Below are 25,331 nucleotides of genomic sequence, written 5' to 3'. Positions count from 1 at the left end.
TTAACAACATAAATGTCATGATTGGAGTGCAGGACAACATCGAATGAATAATTTCCATAAATATTTTATTTAATTTGATGAAAAAAAATTATGTAGTTCTGATTTGTTTTTGCCAACCTTTAGGGTAAAATTATCAAATGTTTTTCTTTCTCCCCCTTTCTATGATTTCCCCTTTCAGTATTTCGTTGTTCATTTCGAAATGCCAGGAATATTTGTTGAAGAACAAAAAACACCACCTCTCCAATGCCAATTAATGAGAAGCCTGCAATAATTCCACAAATGTTGCCAACATAGCCTGCAATTTTTTTTGTAAAATAGTAATTATGTTAGTAACAAAACAAAAAAGCTAATTGATACTTTAAATAGAGGAGCGCTCAAGGGGGAATAAGAAAAATCCTTACTGAATGTTTCAAACCATGAATTTATTAGGAATCGTTGATAATAAACAGCATAGGATACACCAAAGTAAACATGAACCACAGACAAATCGGTAAGATTTTCTTTCGTGTCGCTAAAAAAAAAACATAAGATAGTGATATTAAAATTTTGGGAAAGTATTTTAAGTATATGTAAATAAATGGGAAAATAAAAATTTTATTGGCCACAGAGTTCAGAACTTTCAGATGTTGGAGGCAGTGGGTTTACTCTTGAATTTAATTATTAAAAATTTCCAACTGAATTATAAGAGATTTCTTAAAGAGAGAACTTATATATGGAAGAGACCACAACAATTGTAAATCCCATCAAACCGTGGATCAAATATAATAGCTCGGCTTGCATACAAAGGATCGTGTGTTCCATCCCTGCTTCCACCGAATAGTGATAGATTGTACCCTCTCAGTAAAATTTCCGAGCGTTTTAAAGCTTCTCTAAGTGGTTTCGGACTTGGCTATAAAAAGGGGATAAACATGGAATCGTGCAGCACTCAGTGATAAGAGAAGTTCACCACTGTGGCATCACAACAGAATCGAAAATATCGGGCCACTATATCTAACCTAGACGAATTTCCGTTGCTATCCGCTTAAAGAACACCAAATAAGGATACGTTTTGCGGTTTTCCGTTTTCAGAAAAAAATATATTTTAAAATATTCTCAAGTGGCGAAGCACCAATTACATACCATGCTGATCTTTTTCTGCAAAAAGAAAATTTATTTTTTATACCCTCCACCATAGTAACACATCGAAATATTGCTCTAAGACCCCATAAAGTATATATATTCTGGTTCGTGGTGAAATTCTGAGTCGATCTAAGCATGTCCGTCCGTCTGTTGAATTAACGCTAACTTCCGAACGAAACAAGCTATTGACTTGAAACTTGGCACAAGTAGTTGTTATTGAGGTAGGTCGGACGGTATTGCAAATGGGCCATAGCGGCCCACTTTTACGTATAGCCCCCATATAAACGGACTCCCAATTTTGGCTTGCGGAGCCTCTAAGAGAAGCATATTTCATCCGATTTGGCTGAAATTTGGCAGGTGGTGTTAGTATATGGTCTCTAATAACCATGAAAAAATTGGTCCACATCGGTCCATAATTATATATAGCCCCCATATAAACCGATCCCCAGATTTCACCTCCGGAGCCTCTTGAAAGAGCAAAATTCATCCGATTCGGTTGAAATTTCGTACGTGGTGTTAGTATATGGTCTCTAACAACCATGCATGAATTGGTCCATATCGGTCCATAATTATATATAGCCCCCATCCCCAGATTTGACCTCCGGAGCCTCTTGGAGGAGCAAAATTCATCCGATTCGGTTGAAATTTGATACGTGGTGTTAGTATATGGTCTCTAACATCCATGCAGGAATTGGTCCGATATGCATAATTATATATAGCCCCCATATAAACCGATCACCAGATTTGACCTCCGGTGCCTTTTGGAAATGCAAAATTCATCCGATCTGGTTGAAATTTGGCACATTGCGCTAGTATATGGCCGCTAACAACCATGCCAAACTAGGTCCATATCGGTCTATAGTTATATATAGCTCTCAGATAAACCGATCCCCAATCACACAAAAATTGGTCCATATCGGTTCATAATTGTACAAAGCCCCCATATAAAGCGAGTCCCATTTTGCGATTCCGGCTTTATAATTACCGCGCAAAAGTCCATATCGGTTCGTAATTATTTGCAGACTTAAGTATATATACCTTTTTTGTCTAATATATACCACATATGAACTAACTTACTATTTAGAAGACGGTGTTAGGAAGTTTTGAGATACCGTGCCATCGGCAAGTGTTACCGCAACCCAAGTAATTCGATTGTGGATGACAGTCTTTAGTAGAAGTTTCTACGCAATCCATGGTGGAGGATACATAAGCTTCGTCTTGGCCGAAGCTTACGGCTGTATATACTTGTTTTTCATTCGAATACGTATGAATACGATTTGAATATTGACAGCGGTATATTCTTCAACCTATTTTTCTGCAATTACAATAATAATTTTGATTGAATTTGTCCTGATCTTGGCTTATCACCTTTTATTTGGAATGTTGTCATAAACAACCTTCTGGTTTCCCAAGAAAAAGAAAGGATAAAGGTGGTGGCATATGCAGATGATGTGGCTCTAGCAGTCAGGGGAAAATTCCCATCCACAATTAGAGATATTATACAAAGAGCCCTCCGAATGACTGGAAAATGGGCGAAAGAGAATGGTCTTGTGGTAAATTCTGCAAAGACTGAACTAGTCATGTACTGCAAAATTCCCAAGGTTAAGTCCATAATATGGACGATAATAAGAACGAGTGTCAACACAACTGTTGCTCATCGTATGAAATAGTAAATGCGTTGTGTGTCTTATCTATTTTCAGAAGAGTGGAGTATAGCTTTATATGAGTAGGATAAGTGTCAGTATGGATAGTTATCATACTCCCTTCGACACAGGTATTTTGGGTAGATATAAATCCACACCGGTTTGGGTTCTCTGGTCCATATCCTTAGAGATGATTGGAATTCCCTTTGGTGAGTGTGCAAAATACGTTGGGTTTTTTTTTGGACAGGAAGCTGAACTTTAAGCTTAATATTGAAGAAAGGGCGAGAAAAGCCACGGTAGCTTTGTACTCGTGCAAAAAGGCAATAGGGAAAAAGTGGGGACTAAAACCAAAAATTGTACATTGGCTATACACGGCAGTGGTTAGACCTATAATGCTATATGGTGTTGTAGTCTGGTGGCCGGCACTTCACCAGCCGACAAGTTTAGACAAAGTTCAGCGTATGGCGTGCTTGTGTATCTCAGGTGCATTCAGTAAGATAGGAACAGACTCCCTTAATGTCGTGCTGCATCTATTGCCTTTAGACATTTTGGCCAAACATTCAGCTGCAACAACGGCTGTGCGGTTGCTCAAGCTATCGCTGTGGTTGGAAAGAAGGTACGGTCACAGTTCGGTCCAAACGGATGTGCCAAACGTAGTGGATTACACTCTGGCGAAACCACTTTTCGACAAAAAGTTTGAAATTCTAATTCCCAACAGAGAGGCGTTGTGCACACAGTCCTCAGGGAATAAACATTATATAGATTTTTACACTGATGGCTCCAAATTTGATGAGCAAGTGGGTGGGTTTAGGAGTATATTCTAAAGACCTGGAACTTCGAATAGCGAAAAGATTACCAAATCACTATAGTGTTTTTCAGGCTGAAATATTAGCAATAAGAGAGGTAGCGAATTGACTGAGAAGTAATGTTCCAACAAATGTTGCCATTAATACATACTCAAACCGTCAACCTGCACTAAAATCCTTGGACTCTGTGTTCCTTAACACGAAAACGGCCATCGACTGCCGCAAATCTCTCAACGAGATGGCTGAGCAGTACAATATTGACCTAATATGGGTGCCTGGCTATAGGAATATACCGGGAAACTGCGAAGGGGATGAGTTAGCAAGGCTAGGAACTACCTTACTTATTCCAGGGGAACTAGAATCTGTTGGTAAGCCTCTGGCTACCAGCAAGCTCTTACTGCGTAAGAAGGCTGTTATGATGGTGATGTAGAGAAGGAATGTTCGATGGGAGAATTGCAAGGGTTGTAAAGACACGAAGCCCCATGTAAACTTAAACCGCACACTAGATATGCTAGTGTTCTCAAGACTCAGATATCATTCCTGATATCTGCTATAACGGGTCGCTGCGAGATAGGCCATTTTGCAAAAACTATTGGTGCGAAGTATAATGACTACTGTCATGATGCTAAGGAAAAGGAACCAATTAAACACCTCTTGTGTTAGCGAATTTTTGTACATATAGCTTTAGATTACTGGCGGACCTGGAAAACGTTAACGTAAGCAATCTGTTTTTTAAACAATCTGGTTGGTTTAGCAGAAGAAAATAATGGAGAAGATTCATCGGTTAAAACTAGAAGGGTCCATATGTAATAGGTATTTTTAGTTATTGTAGTATCATAATGGACTGATTAGTCTAAGTGAGCCTGATACTAAATCGGGCTGCCACTTTAACCTAACCTTGGCTTGCGTGCAATCATTTTAGATTATTTTTTAGCTATTTCTCTTTGTTTGTGGGGCCACCGTTATTTTATACAAACGACATAAGTTTGGGAAATTTATTCACAGTTCGTACAATTATTTTCTTTATACCCATGGGGATGCTATATAATGCAAAAAAGTAAAGCGCTCTGTTTTTCCATTTTTTAATTTATTGTTGCAAAGCAATAAATTTCGAAAATAACATCGACTTTTAGAATCCGTGGAGATAAGTTCGAATTGGCGACTAAGTCATCACTGACTGTACGATATTGGCTCTGCGGTATTTTGGTCTATTTCCCGCGAAGGCCAGTCTTGGTATGATCGACACTAGTAATTCTTAGTGCCAACAAAATACCACAGGCGAAAAGTCCAAAAAGATATTGCTAAAAACAAACATACTCGTATTGTCCATTTAATCGAAGAGAGCGAAGCCCATATCATCATCGGATTCCTCAGGTTCCTCTGATAGGTTGATAGCTGGAGATATTGGTAATCATCGTTTCCTTAGAAACACCCAGAAAAAAGTGCCTTCGAAACTAAAGGAAAAAATTTTCATCAATATAGTTTATCCATTTTATTTCCATTAAGGTAAATTTTTGTGAAAAATAATAAAATTTACTCGTTTCAGTAAAAAAATCCTAAATTGTAAGCAGTTAGGAATAGTTCATTAACTAGAATAAGGCATGGAATTTTACTCATACTATTTTCTTCGCTGGGTATAAGAATTTACTACTGAAAAAGAAAATTTTATTCACCGATAACAAAGCATTCGTAAAAATAAACAAAAACCGAACTAAAACCAAGTTTCTTCAAAATTAGTAAAATTTCTTATAAAATGATAACTGCGACTTCCTTTATAATAGAAAGTTTTTCATACATACGAACAACACTTGGCATAGAAAAATATTTTAGTTCATTCGTACTAAGAAGTATGCAATCCTTTCAAAACTTAAGGAAACACACTTGTTAGAATATAGGAAATTTTCCTAAATTTCTATTGTCTACCTGTAATCGATACCTGTCATCGTAATCGATGTGTTTGCGCGTGGGTGTAATCGATATATTTGCGCGTCGGTTGTTTTATAGTTGGAATCGCGTTGTTTTGGTATACGGAGAGATTGTTAAAAAATAATATGGTAAAATAATATAATAAATAACAAATAAAATATTTGTTATTTTAAATTAGTGAGAAAAATTTTCGTTTTTTTAAATAAATCTATCAATGTTCGTGATAGTGTATAAAGAAAACACCAGCAGAATAACAACCCTTTCATTTGTCTTCATTTTGGAATCTTCAATTATCAGGTAATATTCAGTGACGCTAACCTTTTGCAACAAAAATGTTTTATGATTTTTTATATTTGTAGGTATTGAAATTGTAAAAGGAGGAAAAAATCGTTGGGCAGCAACTTATTAAAAGTGAAAAGTACAAGAAGAAGAAAAAGTGAGTTTTACAGTTGATAATATCAAATTGGAAATAGTGGAATAATAAACTAATATTTCAAAGAGATTCGATTCTGTTGATTCTTAATTAATATATTCAATATATTAATAAAACATGTCTTTTATTGAAGATAAAATTGCTTATAGAAATAAATAAAATTGTATTTAAAAACGAAGGTAAGCAGTTCTAATTATGAAGTAAAAGTTTTACCACAAATGTGTAAGATTTGTCGAAATGAATGAAAAAATTTCAATAAAATCATTCCATATATGAATTCAAATTAGTTAAATTTTTTCATTCTGTAGTATAGTGGTATATAAATATAGGAAAATGTTAACTAATATATGGAATGCATTATTCCTAATTTCTACGAAAATCACATCGTTCAAACAAATAAAAATGTCTTTGGCGCTATACGAAGTTCAACTTTCTTCACAATGAGTTCATTTTAACTTAAAGAAGGGGTCACTTTTTTCTGGGTGAATGAAGCGAGGACCCTCCGTTGTAATTCATACATGTTTGAGTGCGAAGGTGCGGGGTCCTGTCCCAGAAAAAAAAACTTTAGCAGTAAGAGTTTAGTTGCGCTTTTTGGTCTACAATAAAGTAGGCAGTGCATCCACACTGCATGAATCGGTGGCAATAACGTAAATGAGTAATCAAACTAACAGGTTGGCTGAAAAGTCCCCGGTCTGACACATAGATGGCGTCGCTAGTATTAAATGCATATTATTTTTATATAGTACCAACCTTCAAATGATTTATGTCAAAATTTGACGTCTGTAAGTCAATTAGTTTGTGGGATAAAGCGTCTTTTGTGAAGCAACTTTTGTTATTGTGAAAAAAAATGGAGAAAAGGAATTTCGTGTTTTGATAAAATACTGTTTTCTGAAGGGAAAAAATACAGTGGAAGCAAAAACTTGGCTTGATAATGAGTTTCCGGACTCTGCCCCAGAGAAATCAACAATAATTGATTGGTATGCGAAATGCAAGCGTGGTGAAATGAGCACGGAGGACGGTGAACGCAGTGGACGCCCGAAAGAGGTGGTTACCGACGAAAACATCAACAAAATCCACAAAATGATTTTGAATAACCGTAAAATGAAGTTGATCGAGATAGCAGAGGCCTTAAAGATATCAAAGGAACGTGTTGGTCATATCATTTATCAATATTTGGATATGCGGAAGCTCTGTGCAAAATGGGTGCCGCACGAGCTCACATTTGACCAAAAACAACAACGTGTTGATGATTCTGAGCGGTGTTTGCAGCTGTTAACTCGTAATACACCCGAGTTTTTCCGTCGATATGTGACAATGGATAAAACATGGCTCCATCACTACACTCCTGAGTCCAATCGACAGTCGGCTGAGTGGACAGCGACCGGTGAACCGTCCCCGAAGCGTGGAAAGACTCAAAAGTCCTCTGGCAAAGTAATGGCCTCTATTTTTTGGGATGCGCATGGAATAATTTTTATCGATTATCTTGAGAAGGGAAAAACCATCAACAGTGACTGTTATATGGCGTTATTGGAGCGTTAGAAGGTCGAAATCGCGGCAAAATCTCGGCCCCATATGAAGAAGCAAAAAGTGTTGTTCCACCAAGACAACGTCATTGAGAACGATGGCAAAAATTCATGAATTGGGCTTCGAATTGCTTCCCCACCCACCGTATTCTCCAGATCTGGTCGCCAGTGACTTTTTCTTGTTCTCAGACCTCAAAAGGATGCTCGCAGGGAGAAAATTTGGCTGCAATGAAGAGGTGATCGCCGAAACTGAGGCCTTTTTTTTTAGGCAAAACCGAAGGAGTACTACTAAAATGGTATCAAAAATTGTAAGGTTGTTATAATCGTTGTATAGCTCTTGAAGGGAACTATGTTGAATAATAAAAACGAATTTTGACAAAAAATGTGTTTTTCTTTGTTAGACCGGGGACTTATCAGCCAACCTTTTAGTTTATGATAATTCGTTTACGTTATTGCAACCACTTCATGCAGTATAGATGCATGAAAGGTAGTGCTGTTTTCCTTCACGCCAACAATGCTATACTCAAGATTATATATCACTTCTGAGCAATATTTCTATTAAAATGAGCAATTATATCAGCGCTATGTAGAAACTGCTCTAAATCGGGACATCGCCCACAAAAATCAGCGCTGATTCGATTGTTTTGTAAGCAGTTGGTACTGCCTCTTCCCTTACAATGCTGCTAAAATAGTGCTCCATTTTTTTTGCTGGGGTTGGAATGTCTATGGCTATTCGAGCCCATTGAAAACACGTCCCTACCGGCATGAACCACGCGATGGATTACTGATTATCTGTGCGGGCGCTAATCGTATGTACGGAATTTAGGGATAGGAAGTCAAGACCCCGTAGAATGAAAAAGACACTGTTTAACCTCTACCTATCCTCCATTCCACAATCCACAGAATCATTGCATCCGGGACCAATGCTGATGACATCTGCGATCGATTAAGAGTCTACCTTACTAATCTTACCAGTTATTTCACATTGAGAAATGTGAGAATATCCGCCACCATATCCTCATCCACATTATTCACTACATGGACGGTAGAAGTACGCAGGCAGTTGAATATTAGTGTCAATGGCGAAACGATTCCGACCATAAATTACCCCAAGATTCTCGGGGTTACATTCGACAGCCAACACGACTAACTTTATTTCTGAATGAAATAGATAAAAATGATTTTTTTAAGAGCTAGTAAATATTAAAATGAATTGAAATAGGTCTGTCAGCGGTCAGATAAGCTGTTGAGAAATGATAGCAACTTAGTAGACCCAGATGTTGCAAAAATGTATTTGCAGGGAAATATTTTGTATGCGATCCATTGTGGTGGATATTTAAAATTTGGAATTTCGACCGTATTTTCATCTTCTTTCCTTCCTTTTTGGTTGATACTTACAAAACATATTGTCATACTTACGGAAAAGATTTCATATTGTAGCTATTTAATGGCAACTCCATTAGTGTTACACTATAATCAATTTCTGTACAGCTAGGCAAACAATCTGGACAATACAATGAGTCTTCCATTTCACGTTCGAGGCCACGGATATTTTTCCGTTGGGTTATAACATTATACCATTTAACTGAGAATAAAAAAAGAAGATGCAATTTTTTCATATAATGAAGCTCTTATGCATATAATAACATGTTATCACGTTTGGCATTAAGATTAGAATTTCGCTTGATTCATATGTCTTGATTTACATTTACTTACAGTCGTAACGCATTAGGCATTCTTTATGCTCCAAGCTGCAATAGGCCACATTTGAAGATAGGTTCATATTATTCATAAAGGGTAGACATTGGCACAATACAACAATGCTGCGTGCTCGACAATATGAAATGCAATTACTGAAGGTATAAGAATCGCCAAATTGTTCTGGTACTTCATCGTGGTAGAGACAGTTTCTCTGGAGGAATAGAGAAATGCATTGGTAAAAAACTTAGTCTATATAGGTCCATACCCAGCAAAATATGGAGCACTATTTCAGCAGAGGCAGTACCAACTGCTTAGAAAACAACCGAATCAGTGCTGATTTTTGTGGGCGATGTCTCGATTTATAGCAGCTTCAACATATCGCTGATATAAGTGCTCATTTTAATAGGAATATTGCTCAGAAGTGATATATAATCTTGAGTATAGCATTGCTGGCGTGAAGGAAAACAGCACTACCTTTCATGCATCTATTACTGCTGAAGTATTTTTTGCTGGGTATAAACATATATAGCCCCCATAGAATCCGATCCCCACATTTGACTATAAAATAGGAAACTCTAGATTAAAATGAACAATTATATCAGCGCTATGTATAAGCTGCTCTAAATCGGGACATCGTCCACAAAAATCAGCCCTTATTCGGTTGTTTTGTAAGCAGTTGGTACTGCTTCTCTCCCTTACAATCCTGCTGAAATAGTGCTCCATTTTTTTCTGGGATATATGTTACCACAACCCAAGTAATTCGATTGTGGATGACAGTCTTTAGTAGAATCCGCAATCCATGGTTCAGGGTACATATGATTCGGCCGTATTTACTTACCACTTTCGGTTTTAAATATCTCACTTCTTCGACGGTTTGGAAAATTCGTGGCTTTATAGCCATATATGTATCGGTGCCGTTTTGTATAAGACGTTCTTCTACACTGCCAGAAGATGGATCCGCCCATATGCGAGGACTATGCAGAAGAATCTGAAATTGAGTGAAAAAATTAAACAACTGCTTGTGAAATAATTTCTTGGAAATGTATACCTCGAAACTATCCACACTCACTGATGGAATAAAATCATCGGCATGTGAGGCATTGAGTAATATAACCAATCCCATATCTGGTCCGAAAAATCGATTGTGAAATGTACGTTCACTAGAATATCTAGAGGTGTTTCTTTTTAATTAAAGTAAGCCATCAGATTAAAATAATCTCTTACTTCCGATTATGATTAAATGTGCAGCATAAACCTTTTGAAGTAAACGTTTCTGTAAATTCTTCGAAGCAATCAAATTCTTTACCCGCTAATCGACAACGTTTGAGAAGTGTACGACAGCTTGGAGTTAGCTAGAATGGAACGGAGAGGCAAATTATAAAAAGGATGGGTGGGCAATGACATTTCTGGGCATTTCAGATATGCAAAAATTTTTTTATGACTAGTGAAGACCACTTCCTATCCTAAAATCACCAATTTAACTTCCTCGAAAAGTGAAAAACAAAAACAAATTTCCCCCTCACATTACCAAGTCCCCAACACAAACATTTCGTAAAAAAGCCCTGAATCTGTCATCACTGGTTTGAACTCGGCTATAAGGAGGTGTCTCATCATCGGGTTGCCCTTGTTGGTGCTGCAATTGAAATACTGTTGCACGGGAAAAGTGCTTGCGATTACTGTTGCGTAGTAGAAGTCATTGCGCTAAAGCATTTTGACAATTTCGTTGGTACACTCGATTGCAGAGGCTTCTCGCTTAAAACAGCATGTCCAAGAATAATACAATGGGAAAACTATGACCACCATGGTGATCTGAGGAACTAAATAGTACCAGGAAATACTACACGAAGGTCTTAACCTAAGTCCACTTGAGGTCCGGATGACTGGATACTAATTTAGAAAAAGTTCAGCGAATGGGGCCTTTTTGAATCTCAAGGGAATTTTAACGTTAATTGATATCTCATGCACAGAGAAATCAGCACAGGATGATGGGTTAAATCCCATTTTTGGCTCGACACTAAAAAGTGTTTTAGCAGTGTTTTATTTTTATACCCTCCACCATAGGAAGGGGGTATATTAACTTTGTCATTCCGTTTGTAACACAACGAAATATTGCGCTAAGACCCCATAAAGGGTGATACGGTCAAAATTTGGTTAATATAAACTTGACGTATTTCTTTCAATTTTGCATTTAAAAAACCTGAACACCCCTCATTTTGAAGGTGTGTGTGTAGAATGTTGCTCCTATTTTGATTTTGGAATTCACTCTTCAGTTGTCAAAATGCCGTCCATGCAAGAAGAGCAGCGTATCAAAATTTTGCTCGCGCATCGCGAAAATCCGAGCTACTCGCACGCAAAGATGGCAAAATAGCTAAAAGTTGCCAAATCAACCGTTACAAATGTAATTAAAGTGTTTGGGGAACGTTTGTCGACAGCCAGGAAGTCTGGATCGGGGGGAAATCGAAAACCGGAAGCCGCTGAGACGACAAAGAGAGTTGCCGGTAGCTTCAAGCGAAACCCTAACGTCTCTCTCCGAGATGCCGCAAATAAGCTGGGTGTATCGTCTACAACCGTGCATCGAGCCAAAAAACGAGCCGGACTATCGACTTACAAGAAGGTAGTGACTCCAAATTGCGATGATAAACAAAATACGACGGCCAAAGCGCGATCCCGGAGGCTGTACACGACGATGCTGACGAAGTTTGACTGCGTGGTAATGGACGACGAAACCTACGTCAAAGCCGACTACAAGCAGCTTCCGGGACAGGAGTTTTATACGGCAAAAGGAAGGGGAAAGGTAGCAGATATTTTCAAGCACATAAAACTGTCAAAGTTCGCAAAGAAATATCTGGTTTGGCAAGCCATCTGTACCTGTGGCTTGAAAAGCAGCATTTTCATAGCTTCCGGGACTGTCAACCAAGAAATTTACGTGAAAGAGTGTTTGAATAAACGTCTGCTGCCTTTCCTGAAGAAACACGGTTGTTCCGTACTGTTTTGGCCGGATTTGGCATCTTGCCATTACGGTAAAAAGGCCATGGAGTGGTACGCCGCCAACAACGTGCAGGTGGTTCCCAAGGACAAAAACCTTCCCAACACGCCAGAGCTCCGCCCAATTGAGAAATGCTGGGCTATTGTCAAGCGGAACCTAAAGAAGACCAAAAAAACTGCTAAGGACGAGCAGCAGTTCAAGGCAAACTGGCTTTCTGCGGCGAAGAAGGTGGACAAGGTGGCTGTACAAAATCTGATGGCAGGTGTCAAGCGTGAGGCTCGGCAATTCGGATTTGGAAAAGCGAAAGCCTAACTGAATATTTTTCCTGAATTGTATACTAATTGAACTTGAAAAAGAAATTTAATTTGATTTTTTAAATAAACGATTTCACCGATTTACACGCGTTTTCCCTTGACCAAATGTTGACCGTATCACCCTTTAAAGTATATATATTCTGGGTCGTGGTGAAATTCTGAGTCGATCTGAGCATGTCCGTCCGTCCGTCTGTTGAAATCACGCTAACTTCCGAACGAAACAAGCTATCGACTTGAAACTAGGGACAAGTAGTTGTTATTGATGTAGATCGGATGGTATTGCAAATGGGCCATATCAGTCCACTTTTACGCATAGCCCCCATATAAACGGACCCCCAAAGTTGGCTTGCGGACCCTCTAAGAGAAGGAAATTTCATCCGATCCCGCTGAAATTTGGTACATGGTGTTAGTATATGGTCTCTATCAACCATGCAAAAATTGGTCCACATCGGTCCATAATTATATATAGCCCCATATAAACCGATCCCCTGATTTGGCTTGCGGAGCCTCTAAGAGAAGCAAATTTCATCCGATCCGGCTGAAATTTGGTACATGGTGTTAGTGTATGGTCTCTAATGACCATGCATATAAACCGATCACCAGATTTGACCTCCGGAGCCTCTTGGAAGACCAAAATTCATCTGATTCAGTTGAAATTTGGTACGTGGTGTAAATATATGGCCTCAAACACCCATGCAAAAATTGGTCGAAATCGGTCCATAATTATATATAGCCCCTTATAAACCGATCCCCAGATTTGACCTCCGGAGCTCCTTGGAAGAGCAAAATTCATCCGATTCGGTTGAAATTTGGTACGTGGTGTAAATATATGGCCTTAAACACCCATGCAAAAATTGGTCGAAATCTGTCCATAATTATATTTAGCCCCATATAAACCGATCCCCAGATTTGACCTCAGGTGCCTTTTGGAGAAGCAAAATTCATCCGATCTGGTTGAAATTTGGTACGTTGTGGTAGTATATGATATTTAACAAACATGCCAAAAGTGGTCCATATCAGTCCATAATCAGCCCCCATATAAACCGATCGCGAGATTTGGGTTTGGAGCCTCTTGGAGGAGCAAATTTCATCAGAGTCAGTTGAAATTTGGTACATTGTGCTAGTATATGGCCGTTAACAACCATGCCATAACTAGGTCCATATAGTGTAGTATATAGTTATATATAACATAGCCCTCAGATAAATCGATCCACAATCACACAAAAATTGGTCCATATAAAGTTCATAATTGTATATAGCCCCCATATAAGCGACCCCCATATTCAATTCTGGCTCTCTACGTACCGTGCAAAAGTCCATATCGATTCGTAATTATTTGTAGACTTACCTACACATACCTTTTTTGTCTAATATATACCACGTATGGACTAACTTACAATTTAGAAAACGATGTTAAGAAGTTTTAAGATACCACAACCCAAGTAATTCGATTGTGGATGACAGTCTTTCGTAGAAGTTTCTACGCAATTAATGGTGGAGGGTACATAAGATTCGGCCTGGCCGAACTTACGGCCTTATATACTTGTTATTCATTATGGTTGGTTATATTTTTGTGTATTTTCGAGTTTCTTGATAAGTTTCACATATAATGTGAATCGCTGTTTGGACCCGGCGGATAAAGACTTCAATCGAGCACTGAGACGTCAATTCTGTGAGACTATGATGTATAGTTTAATCATAGAGACCTCAATCTCCAGTACATAACTATGATTTCTGTTTGCAGTTCAATCACTGAGACTTTAGTCTGTAGCAAAATACACTTAGACTTCAGTCTAGTGGAATCAGGGAGGCTTTGATTATTGAATTGACTCAGACTTCAATTGTCCATTTCTATCAATGAGAGTTCAGTCTGGACTGAGTTCTAAATCCACAGAACATCACTAAGATTTCTGGTTTCAGTTCAACCACTGACATCTAAGTATGCAATGTGCAGTTCCATCACTGAGACTTTAGTCTGTAGCAAATACACTTAGACTTCAGTTCAGTGGAATCATGGAGGCTTTGATTGAATTCAATGACAGAGCCTTCAATTTCCAGTTCATCCAGTGAGACTTTGGTCTTCATTTCAATGACTTCACTCCATTCGACAAAACTTGGGTCTACGGTGTAATCACTTGGACTTCAATCTGCTGTTTGAGCACTGTGACTCCTATCCCCAGTTCATTCACTGATGATCCAATCTACAATTTAATCACAGAGACCTCAAACCCCAGTACATAACTAAGACTTTTGTTGTTAACTTTGGTCTGCCACACAATCACCGAAACTTCAATCCTTCAGTTCATTTATTTAGATTTTAGTCTGTAGCAAAACTCACTAAGACATCAGTCTCCTGTGCAATGATGCAGACTTTGATGATTGAATTGACTCAAACTTCAATCCTCCAATTCATCGGTCTGCAGATCTATCAGTTAGACTTTGGACTTTAGTCGCAGAGACTTCAATCTCCAGTTCATTCACACAAACTTTGGTATTCAGTTCATGGTCCATTCACTGGGACTTAGGTTTACGGCTTAATCACTTAGACTTCAATCTGCGGTTTGAGTAGTGAGAGTCAAAATCCCAGTTCGTTCATTGAGGATACGATCTACAGTTTAATCACAGAGATTTCAATCCCCAGTACATAACTAAGACTTTTGTTTTCAGTTCAATAATTGAGCCTTATGTATGCAATATATAATTAAATTATTGAATTTTTAGTATGTAGCAAAACTTACTGAGTCCAAAATCTCCAGTGCAGTCACGGAGCCTTTGATGATTGTAGTGACTCAGATTTCATTCACTGAGACATAGGTCTGCAGATCTATCACTGAGACTTAAATCTGAAATGTAATCACAGAGACTTCAATCTCCAACCCATTTACTGAGACTTTGGTTTTCAGTTCAATAATTGAGACTTAATAAATGGTCCATTCCCGGAGATCAATCCCAAGTTCAGTCATTGAGACGTTTAGTTTCATTTGCAGAAATTCACATTACATGGTGCCAATATAAATGTGCCACTGGTTAGATCCTATACCCAGCAAAAAATTTGAAAGTTGTTGTAGAGGCACAACTTTAAAAGCACTTCGAAAAATGTCCTCCCAAAGATGTTCTTTATTTTAAATACACGGTTAGTTTATTTTCGTTCATTGTTTTATAACTCACTTTCCTCATATTTTTAATGAGTAACTTTATTTTTATACCCTCCACCATAGGATGGGGGTATATTAACTTTGTCATTCCGTTTGTAACACATCGAAATATTGCTCTAAGACCCCATAAAGTTTATATATTCTGGGTCGTGGTGAAATTCTGAGTCGCTCTGAGCATGTCCGTCCGTCTGTTGAAATCACGCTAACTTCCGAACGAAACAAGCTATCGACTTGAAACTTGGCACAAGTAGTTGTTATTGATGTAGGTCAGATGGTATTGCAAATGGGCCATATCGGTCCACTTTTACGTATAGCCCCCATATAAACGGAGCCCCAAATTTGGCTTGCGAGGCCTCCAAGAGAAGCAAATTTCATCCGATCCGGCTGAAATTTGGTACATAGTGTTAGTATATGGTCTCTAACAACCATGCAAAAATTGGTCCACATCGGTCGATAATTATATATAGCCCCCATATAAACCGATCCCCCGAATTGGCTTTCGGAGCCTCTAAGAGAAGCAAATTTCATCCGATCCGGCTGAAATTTGGTACATGGTGTAAGTATATGGTCTCTAATGACCATGCAAAAATTGGTCAACATCGGTCCATATTTATATATAGCCGCCATATAAACCGATTACCAGATTTGACCTCCGGAGCCTCTTGGAAGACCAAAACGAATCTGATTCAGTTGAAATTTGGTGCGTGGTGTTAATATATGGCCTCAAACACCCATGCAAAAATTGGTCGAAATCGGTCCATAATTATATATAGGCCCCATATAAACCGATCCCCAGATTTGACCTCTGGAGCCCCTTGGAAGGGCAAAATTCATCCAATTCGGTTGAAATTTGGTACGTGATGTTAGTATATTGTATTCAACAACAATGCAGGAATTGGTTCATATCAGTCCATAATTATATATAGCTCCCATATAAACCGATCCCCAGATTTGACCTCCGGTGCCTTATGAAGAAGCAAAATTCATCCGATCTGGTTGAAATTTGGTACGTGGTGGTAGTATATGATATTTAACAACCATGCCAAAAGTGGTCCATATCAGTCCATAATCATATATAGCCCCCATATAAACCGATCCCGAGATTTGGTTTTGGAGCCTCTTGGAGGAGCAAATTTCATCCGAGTCAGTTGAAATTTGGTACATTGTGCTAGTATATGGCCGTTAACAACCATGCCTAACTAGGTTCATATCGGTCTATAGTTATATATAGCCCTCAGATAAATCGATCCCCAATCACACAAAAATTGGTCCATATCAAGTTCATAATTGTATATAGCCCCCATAAGAGCGTCCCCCTATACATACCTATACATAACTTTTTTGTCTAATATAAACCACGTATGGACTAACTCACAATTTAGAAAACGATGTTAAGAAGTTTTAAGATACCACAACCCAAGTAATTCGATTGTGGATGACATTCTTTCGTAGAAGTTTCTACGCAATCCATGGTGGAGGGTACATAAGATTCGGCCAGGCCGAACTTACGGCCGTATATACTTGTTTTTTTTTTTTAATAGTTTAAATACGGAGTAATAATTAAGAAGATGGTACAAATTATTTAAATTTTGTAAAAGAAAATTCTAAATCCATTCTAGAAAAATTGTGAATTTTTAAAAATATTTGAAATCAAACATTTCAGAGAGGCGTCCAAATGCATTAAAAATTCAAATGCAAATAAAAAATTATAAAATTTATGTTTTTTTAATTCACATCCAAAACACTGAATTTGGACCACTCCTTAAGAAGTGATGTAAATTCTGTGCAACGGCTGTTGAAATGGTGGACATCCGTCCTACGACAAGTCCATGTAAAACTCATCGCTTTGCGCCAATTTTGCACAACTTCTGGATTCAAAAAGAAAAATTTTAATACTTTTTTGCCGACCCTCTTTTGGTGGGTAGTTAGGTTGAGAAGAGAATCCAGGTTTCTTTTTGATCATATTGGCTTTTGTACACCTAAGTAAGCATTCGACTTGTTATGCGCTCTACTTTGCTCTTTTTATCGTATTCTTCTCTTATTATAGGAACTACAAATCCAATACATGTTTCCAAACTAGGTCGCATTCTGAATTGTCTCTTCCCCCAAGTGGAAGGATCTACTTCTTGTGAATGCGGGCAGTGATATAGGGAGTACTGCAAGGCATCCTTCTCATTACAGCAGACTTTACACATATCGTTTTAAGCTGATCCTATTGGACACATATATGCCCTCTAGTCTAGGTGCTCGATAATGATTCTAGCAGTCTTACTCACTGACAGTCGCTCTATTCTGCTTTAGCAGTTCCTTAGTATTTTCCATGCTTGGGTCACCCCTTACTTTTTTGTTGGCTTTCCGACGGTTGCACAATACGATATCGCTCTATGTATCTCCGGAAGCTTTGTGATTTATATGTCTGCTTAGTTTTTTAGCTCATTTGTTTAGTCCAAGTAGACGTTGATATAGGATTCCAATTGTAGTTTTTGACAGTTATTGCTGTCAATGCCATACTGTTACTATATTCCGTTGTATCCCACACTTCTGTGGTCGGGCTTCCGGAATAGGATCTCGATGTCTCGGTCCAGCAAACTTGCAGCCAGTACTCTCTTTTCCCCAATCCTCGATTCTTCAGCATTGTAATCATACTGAAATCTCTCAAACTTGGACACTGTAAATACCGGACACATCTGAAAAGTGGACCGTTTTTGTGAGACTTTTGGTATATCAGTCCATTAAAAGAAACCTCTTATAAGTGGATACCTCCCAAATGTGGACAAATGTAGGCGACCATGAGTGTCCACTTCTGAAAGGTTTCATTACATTTGCTTCTGGTATCCTTGACCTTTTTTTGGCGTCAGAAATTCAACGCGGATGTACGAACATGTTTTTATGCTTCCGCTCGAATATTTTCCTGGCGAATGTGAGTTAATTGTGATAGGACATTCCATTGTGATACCACAAGTGCAGAACTTCTCTCTTATTAATGAATGCTGCCCGCTTCTATGTTTAGCTCAACAGGGGACCTCATAGCCGAGTCCGAATGGCGTTTCACATTACGGTAAAACCACTTAGAGAAGCTTTGAAAAACTCAGAAATGTCACCGGCATTACTGAGAGGGGACAATACCCCGATGAAAAGTTTTTTGTTGTTTGGTCGATACCGGCATGCTACCAATGCAACACAGTGGCGATAAGACCAAAGGGTTATTGGTTGAGTCTCAGTGATTGAGAAGTAATCAAATCCCTCTGTGATTTTAATAGCTAACCAATCTTTAGTGTGTGAACTGTAGTAAGGTATTTTGTAATTGAGCTAAAACCGAGGTCTCAGAGACTAAAATGCTAACCAAAGTCTTAGATATACACTAACATATGCTCTTATCTCAACTTAGATTCTGCTTCTGTTCTGTTACCCACACTTAAAGAGATTACAAATAAATAGTCTCAAATCTTACCATGGTCATGCGACGTCTTGTATTATAAAACAATTCATCATCTTTGCGATCATAGTTATCCAAAAATCGTTGAAATTTCAATGCTTTTTCATCATCCGGCATATCACCTCTTACATAGTAGATAAAATGTAAAAATTTAATGAGTTCATAAAAGTGGTCCACACTACGATTTCTAGGATCTTTACTCTTACTGTAAAATACAAAAAAAAAAATGTAATTCGCTTTGATCACAATCCTGGAAACTCTTGCATCTGCAATCAATTACAAAACAGAAAAATGAATGCTTACAGTTCTTCCGCATAGCGTTTGGCCGATTCATTCGAAATGTGATTGATGGGGCAAACGGATATGGCCGGAAATCCAACACGACTCACAGGAAACGATGGGTCATATATGGAGGTGGTCAACAAGCGATCCCCATTACCGTGGTAATTCAAAAGGAAAATAATTAGGGCCGACAATGCAAGAACATGGAATACCAACCAAAATATCCTAAATGGAGTAAAGGCAATAGTTAGTAGAATGGGAGTAAATGGCGCAGGAAACTGCAAATATGGAGGCTTAGGTTAATTTAAAGAGCCCCCTAGATGTGGTGTGTGTTCTTGTTTCAAGCGAAGCAATTACACCCACATATGTGGGCTAATTACACCCACATATGTTTAAGTAGAGTTCGCTTTTAATGACCACCATTGTTGGTATGATCCTACACTGAAAAAATACGAATGCTTTTTTAGCGTAACAAACCCACACACACACACAAAATTAATTTCTTTTCTGGGACACGAAATTTCGGACCAATGAGGTTTTTATTTGTTCTAAGACTTGTGAAAATTTTAATTTTGGTGATATCACATTCTTCATCGACAGACATGCATCAATAAAGGCCTAATCTGAACATAACATCGAAGGTACGAGTTCGGAAACTTCTTAGCCTAGCACAAAAAGCGCGGTATAAACAGAAACAGTTAAGTGTTTTGGAAACTTCCATCTCTGTTATGAACATGTTAAATTTTGTTTCGATCTGGCAACTCCTTCATATAGAAACAGGTGTTCAAAAAAGACGCATCTGCAATTTTTTTACAATGGAAAAATTCGAAATGCGTGCTGTCATTAAATATTTACATAAAAAAAGTTTATCGGGACAAGAAATTCATAATGATATGGTGAATGTGTTAGGTGAAAGTGCTCCTTCATATGCAACAGTAAAAAAATTGGGTTGGTCCAAAAACGGCAACAACAACAGAAATTGTAGCCAAAGTGCATAATATGGTATTAAATGATCGACGAATAAAAGTGCGTGAAATTGCCAATAACAGGTTGACTGACAAGACCCCGGTCTAACAAAGAAAAACACATTTTTTTGTCAAAATTCGTTTCTATTATTCAACATATTTCCCTTCAAGGGCGATACAACGATTATAACGACCTTCCAATTTTTTGATACCATTTTGGTAGTACTCCTTCGATTTTGCCTCAAAATAGGCCTCAGTTTCGGCGATCACCTCTTCATTGCAGCCAAATTTTTTCCCTGCGAGCATCCTTTTGAGGTCTGAGAACAAGAAAAAGTCGCTGGGGGCCAGTTCTGGAGAATACTGTGCGTGGGGAAGCAATTCGAAGCCCAATTCATGAATTTTTGCCATCGTTCTCAATGACTTGTGGCACGGTGCGTTGTCTTGGTGGAACAACACTTTTTTCTTCTTCATATGGGGCCGTTTTGCCGCGATTTCGACCTTCAAACGCTCCAATAACGCCATATAACAGTCACTGTTGATGGTTTTTCCCTTCTCAAAATAATCGATAAAAATTATTCCATGCGCATCCCAAAAAACAGATGCCATTACTTTGCCAGCGGACTTTTGAGTCTTTCCACGCTTCGGAGACGGTTCACCGGTCGCTGTCCACTCAGCCGACTGTCGATTGGACTCAGGAGTGTAGTGATGGAGCCATGTTTCATCCATTGTCACACATCGACGGAAAAACTCGGGTTTATTACGAGTTAACAGCTGCAAACACCGCTCAGAATCATCAACACGTTGTTGTTTTTGGTCAAATGTGAGCTCGTGCGGCACCCATTTTGCACAAAGCTTCCGCATATCCAAATATTGATGAATGATATGACCAACACGTTCCTTTGATATCTTTAAGGCCTCTGCTATCTCGATCAACTTAATTTTACGGCCATTCAAAATCATTTGAATGGCCATTTTTTTGATGTTTTCATCGATAACTACCTCTTTCGGGCGTCCACTGCGTTCACCGTCCTTCCTGCTCATTTCACCACGCTTGAATTTTGCATACCAATCAATTATTGTTGATTTCCCTGGGGCAGAGTCCGGAAACTCATTATCAAGCCAAGTTTTTGCTTCCACCGTATTTTTCCCCTTCAGAAAACAGTATTTTATCAAAACACGAAATTCCTTTTTTCCATTTTTTCACAATAACAAAAGTTGCTTCACAAAAGACGCTCAATCTCACAAACTAATTGACTTACAGACGTCAAACTTTGACACGAATCATTTGAAGGTTGGTACTGTATAAAAATAATATGCATTTAATACTAGCGACGCCTTCTATGTGTCAGATCGGGGACTTATCAGCCAACCTGTTACATGGTAAGCATTGGGTTAATGACTGATTATATTTGTAGTTGGTGTCTGGACATGGAGGCAACCGACGACTTCTAAACTTTTCTGTACTAGTGTTAAGCATTATCATTTAGAAGAGATAAAATACTGGGCTCCTTTTTCGCTTGCCTTCATGAAGGTTTCTGGATGTAAGTCTTAGAAAACTCGTTTGTTGAATATGATGGGAGCAATCCTGGCGGAGGATGATAGATGGCGAAGAGGAGAGAACCAACTACGAGTATAAGGAATCACAATCGTCCAGTTTGGTCTAAGTGGAAACCAATACCTTTTCTACGGATTGGTGGTCTATAACCTAACATGTGACGGACTAAAAGAGTACTCGTTTATCCAGGATATCTCCAAAAATATTCAATGCTGTCGTGACAGATGTTTAAAAACGTAACAATTTTCAATCACTTTCTTAATTTACTTTTTGTTTTTATTTTGATTAAGTTGAAATTGTGTTGATTTATCAAAATGTAATCTGGCAACAGTATAAAAAGTATTAAAAGTGAATAGCATCGTAAATGTATCTTAAGTGTAAGTCCTCGCTTTTCTCTGATATGAGCCTAACATTACTCATTTTTTTATGATGTTATGGAAGAGCAATAATGTTGCCCAAAATGGAAGGGAAGACAGCTGTTTCGGATTTCCACATCCCCCTTTATTGGACGATCTACTATTTTCAATTATTAGACAATATTGGTAAAGCTTTCTTATATTGCAAAGAATGAGCTTCAAACAATCCAAAATGTCCAAAAAAGAAAAAATAGTAGAAACATATCATTACATGTACTAGAGTACAATAATGTACTTCGTATAACAACAGTCTCGAATGCGCGCACAATTAATATGTTCATTAAAAATGTAACTACATTTTTAGTTAGCTCTCACTTTTTTAATTGAATTAGTCTTCCGAGTTTGATTAAAAAAAATAATTGTATCAATTAATTATACCCTTCACCACTACTGTGGTACAGGGTGTAATAAGTTTGTGCATTTGTATGTAACGCCAAGAAGGAGTAATCATAGACCAACCTTTAGTATACGGATCGGCTTAGAATTAAATTCTGAGTCGATTTAGCGATGTCCGTCTGTCTGTCCGTCTGTCCGTCTGTCTGTCCGTCTGTCTGTCTGTCTGTCTGTCTGTCTGTCTGTCTGTCTGTCTGTCTGTTGATGTATTTTTGTGTGCAAAGTACAGCTCGCAGTTTAAGTCCGATTGTCCTAAAATTTGGTACAGGGTCCTGTTTCAGCTCAAAGACGATCCCTATTGATTTTGGAAAAAATCGGTTCAGATTTAGATATAGCTGCCATATATATTTTTCACCGATCTGGTCATAATTGGCGTGTATATCAACCGATCTTCCTCAAATTCCGTACATCCGAATATTTTATGAGTCTCGAAAAACTTGCAAAATATCAGCAAAATCGGTTCAGATTTAGATATAGCTCCAATATATAGCTTTCGCCCGATTTACACTCATATGACCACAGAGGCCAATTTTTAACTCCGATTTAGTTGAAATTTTGCACAGGGAGTAGAATTAGCATTGTAGCTATGCGTGCCAAATTTGGTTGAAATCGGTTCAGATTTGGATATATCTCCCATATATAGCTTTCGCCCGATTTACACTCATATGACCACAGAGGCCAATTTTTAACTCCGATTTAGTTGAAATTTTGCACAGGGAGTAGAATTAGCATTGTTACTATGCGTGCCAAATTTGGTTGAAATCGGTTCAGATTTGGATATATCTCCCATATATAGCTTTCGCCCGATTTACACTCATATGACCACAGAGGCCAATTTTTAACTCCGATTTAGTTGAAATTTTGCACAGGGAGTAGAATTAGCATTGTTACTGTGCGTGCCAAATTTGGTTGAAATCGGTTCAGATTTGGATATATCTACCATATATAGCTTTCGCCCGATTTACACTCATATGACCACAGAGGCCAATTTTTAACTCCGATTTAGTTGAAATTTTGCACAGGGAGTAGAATTAGCATTGTAGCTATGCGTGCCAAATTTGGTTGAAATCGGTTCAGATTTAGATATATCTCCCACATATAGCTTTCGCCCGATTTACACTCATATGTCCACAGAGGCCAATTTTTAACTCCGATTTAGTTGAAATTTTGCACAGGGAGGAGAATAAGCATTGTTGCTATGCGTGCCAAATTTGGTTGAAATCGGTTCAGATTTAGATATAGCTCCCATATATATGTTTTTCTGATTTCGACAAAAATGGTCAAAATACCAACATTTTCCTTGTAAAATCGCCACTGCTTAGTCGAAAAGTTGTAAAAATGACTCTAATTTTCCTAAACTTCTAATACATATATATCGAGCGATAAATCATAAATAAGTTTCCTTAAACTTGCTTCAGATTTAAACGTTTCCCATATTTTTTTTACTAACATTGTGTTCCACCCTAGTGCATTAACTGACTTAAATTTTGAGTCTATAGATTTTGTAGAATTCTATCAAATTCTTCCAGATCGAGTGATATTTAAATTTATGTATTTGGGACAAACCTTTATATATAGCCCCCAACACATTTGACGGATGGGATATGGTATCGAAAATGTAGATCTACAAAGTGGTGCAGGGTATAATATAGTCGGCCCCGCCCGACTTTAGACTTTCCTTACTGGTTTTTTTACTAACATTGTGTTCCACCCTAGTGCATTAGCCGATTTAAATTTTAAGTCTATAGATTTTGTAGAAGTCTATCAAATTCTGTCCAGATCGAGTGATATTTAAATGTATGTACTTGGGACAAACCTTTATATATAGCCCCCAACACATTTGATGGATGTGATATGGTATCGAAAATTTAGATCTACAAAGTGGTGCAGGGTATATTATAGTCGGCCCCGCCCGACTTTAGACTTTCCTTACTTGTTTTTTTATTAAAAATTTTCAATAACTGACTTAATTAACTATCTTCATTGAAAAGTTAATTGTATCAAATAATTTATTAATTTATAACCTTTTCAACTTCAATCAATGTTTTAATTGGAAATATGTTGGTTATATTTTTTCTGTGTATGATTCTCAATCAATTCCAAAATCATTAAAGTCAAAACAACACCTTTAGAAACGGATACGCGATTTTGTTTCCAGTGTAGCATAACGTTACTTACTTTTCTTGATATCCCCGACCAGGTTCAACTAATTTCGCATAACAGTGAAATGAAAAATTCTGCAGGAAATCTTTCAGAGCTTCATTGAATGTAAATTTTCGCCCAGTTTTGCCATTGGGCGTTGCGGCTGTGTTTGATGCCAATGCGGGTATCCACCATGGAGCATGACCCATCACAAGTGCAACATCCGTTTCCTTTGCAAAAAAACCATTCTGCATATGTTTTTGTCGATGTTTGATTGGAGTTTGGGGTTGTTTTAACGATTCCTGGCCATGTTGGTTTTGGCATACCAAAGGATATATTTTCATGTTTATTAAGTCGTCGAGTCGCGTGTTATTTTGGCCCACCTTTCGATGCTTTTGTGTTTTTTGTTTTTGCTATACGGATGCTGTGCCAATGGTATCGAAGGTATTGATGTTGTTGTCGTTGTTGTTCTTTTTTCCTATCGTATTGTTTTGATATTGAAATTGAGTCGCTAAAGGGAAATAGTATCGTCGCTG

At 38.0% G+C, this 25,331-nt stretch overlaps 1 protein-coding gene across 1 annotated transcript; it reads right to left on the bottom strand.

Annotated features, from left to right (window-relative positions):
* On the bottom strand, nt 1–25,331 carry LOC142242920 (sodium channel protein Nach-like). Its single transcript, XM_075314402.1, has 10 exons — nt 24,832–25,331; nt 19,346–19,549; nt 19,058–19,247; nt 10,376–10,503; nt 10,200–10,320; nt 9,990–10,139; nt 9,167–9,362; nt 8,870–9,035; nt 402–511; nt 1–295 (listed from the first exon to the last, which is right to left on the bottom strand). The coding sequence occupies exons 1-10, from the start codon at nt 25,137–25,139 to the stop codon at nt 120–122; spliced, it is 1,749 nt and encodes a 582-aa protein (XP_075170517.1). The 5' UTR covers nt 25,140–25,331; the 3' UTR covers nt 1–119.

This window comes from Haematobia irritans, chromosome 1 (genome assembly GCF_050003625.1).
Source record: "Haematobia irritans isolate KBUSLIRL chromosome 1, ASM5000362v1, whole genome shotgun sequence".
Lineage (NCBI taxonomy): Eukaryota > Metazoa > Arthropoda > Insecta > Diptera > Muscidae > Haematobia > Haematobia irritans.
This window is presented reverse-complemented; position numbering and strand designations above follow the sequence as displayed.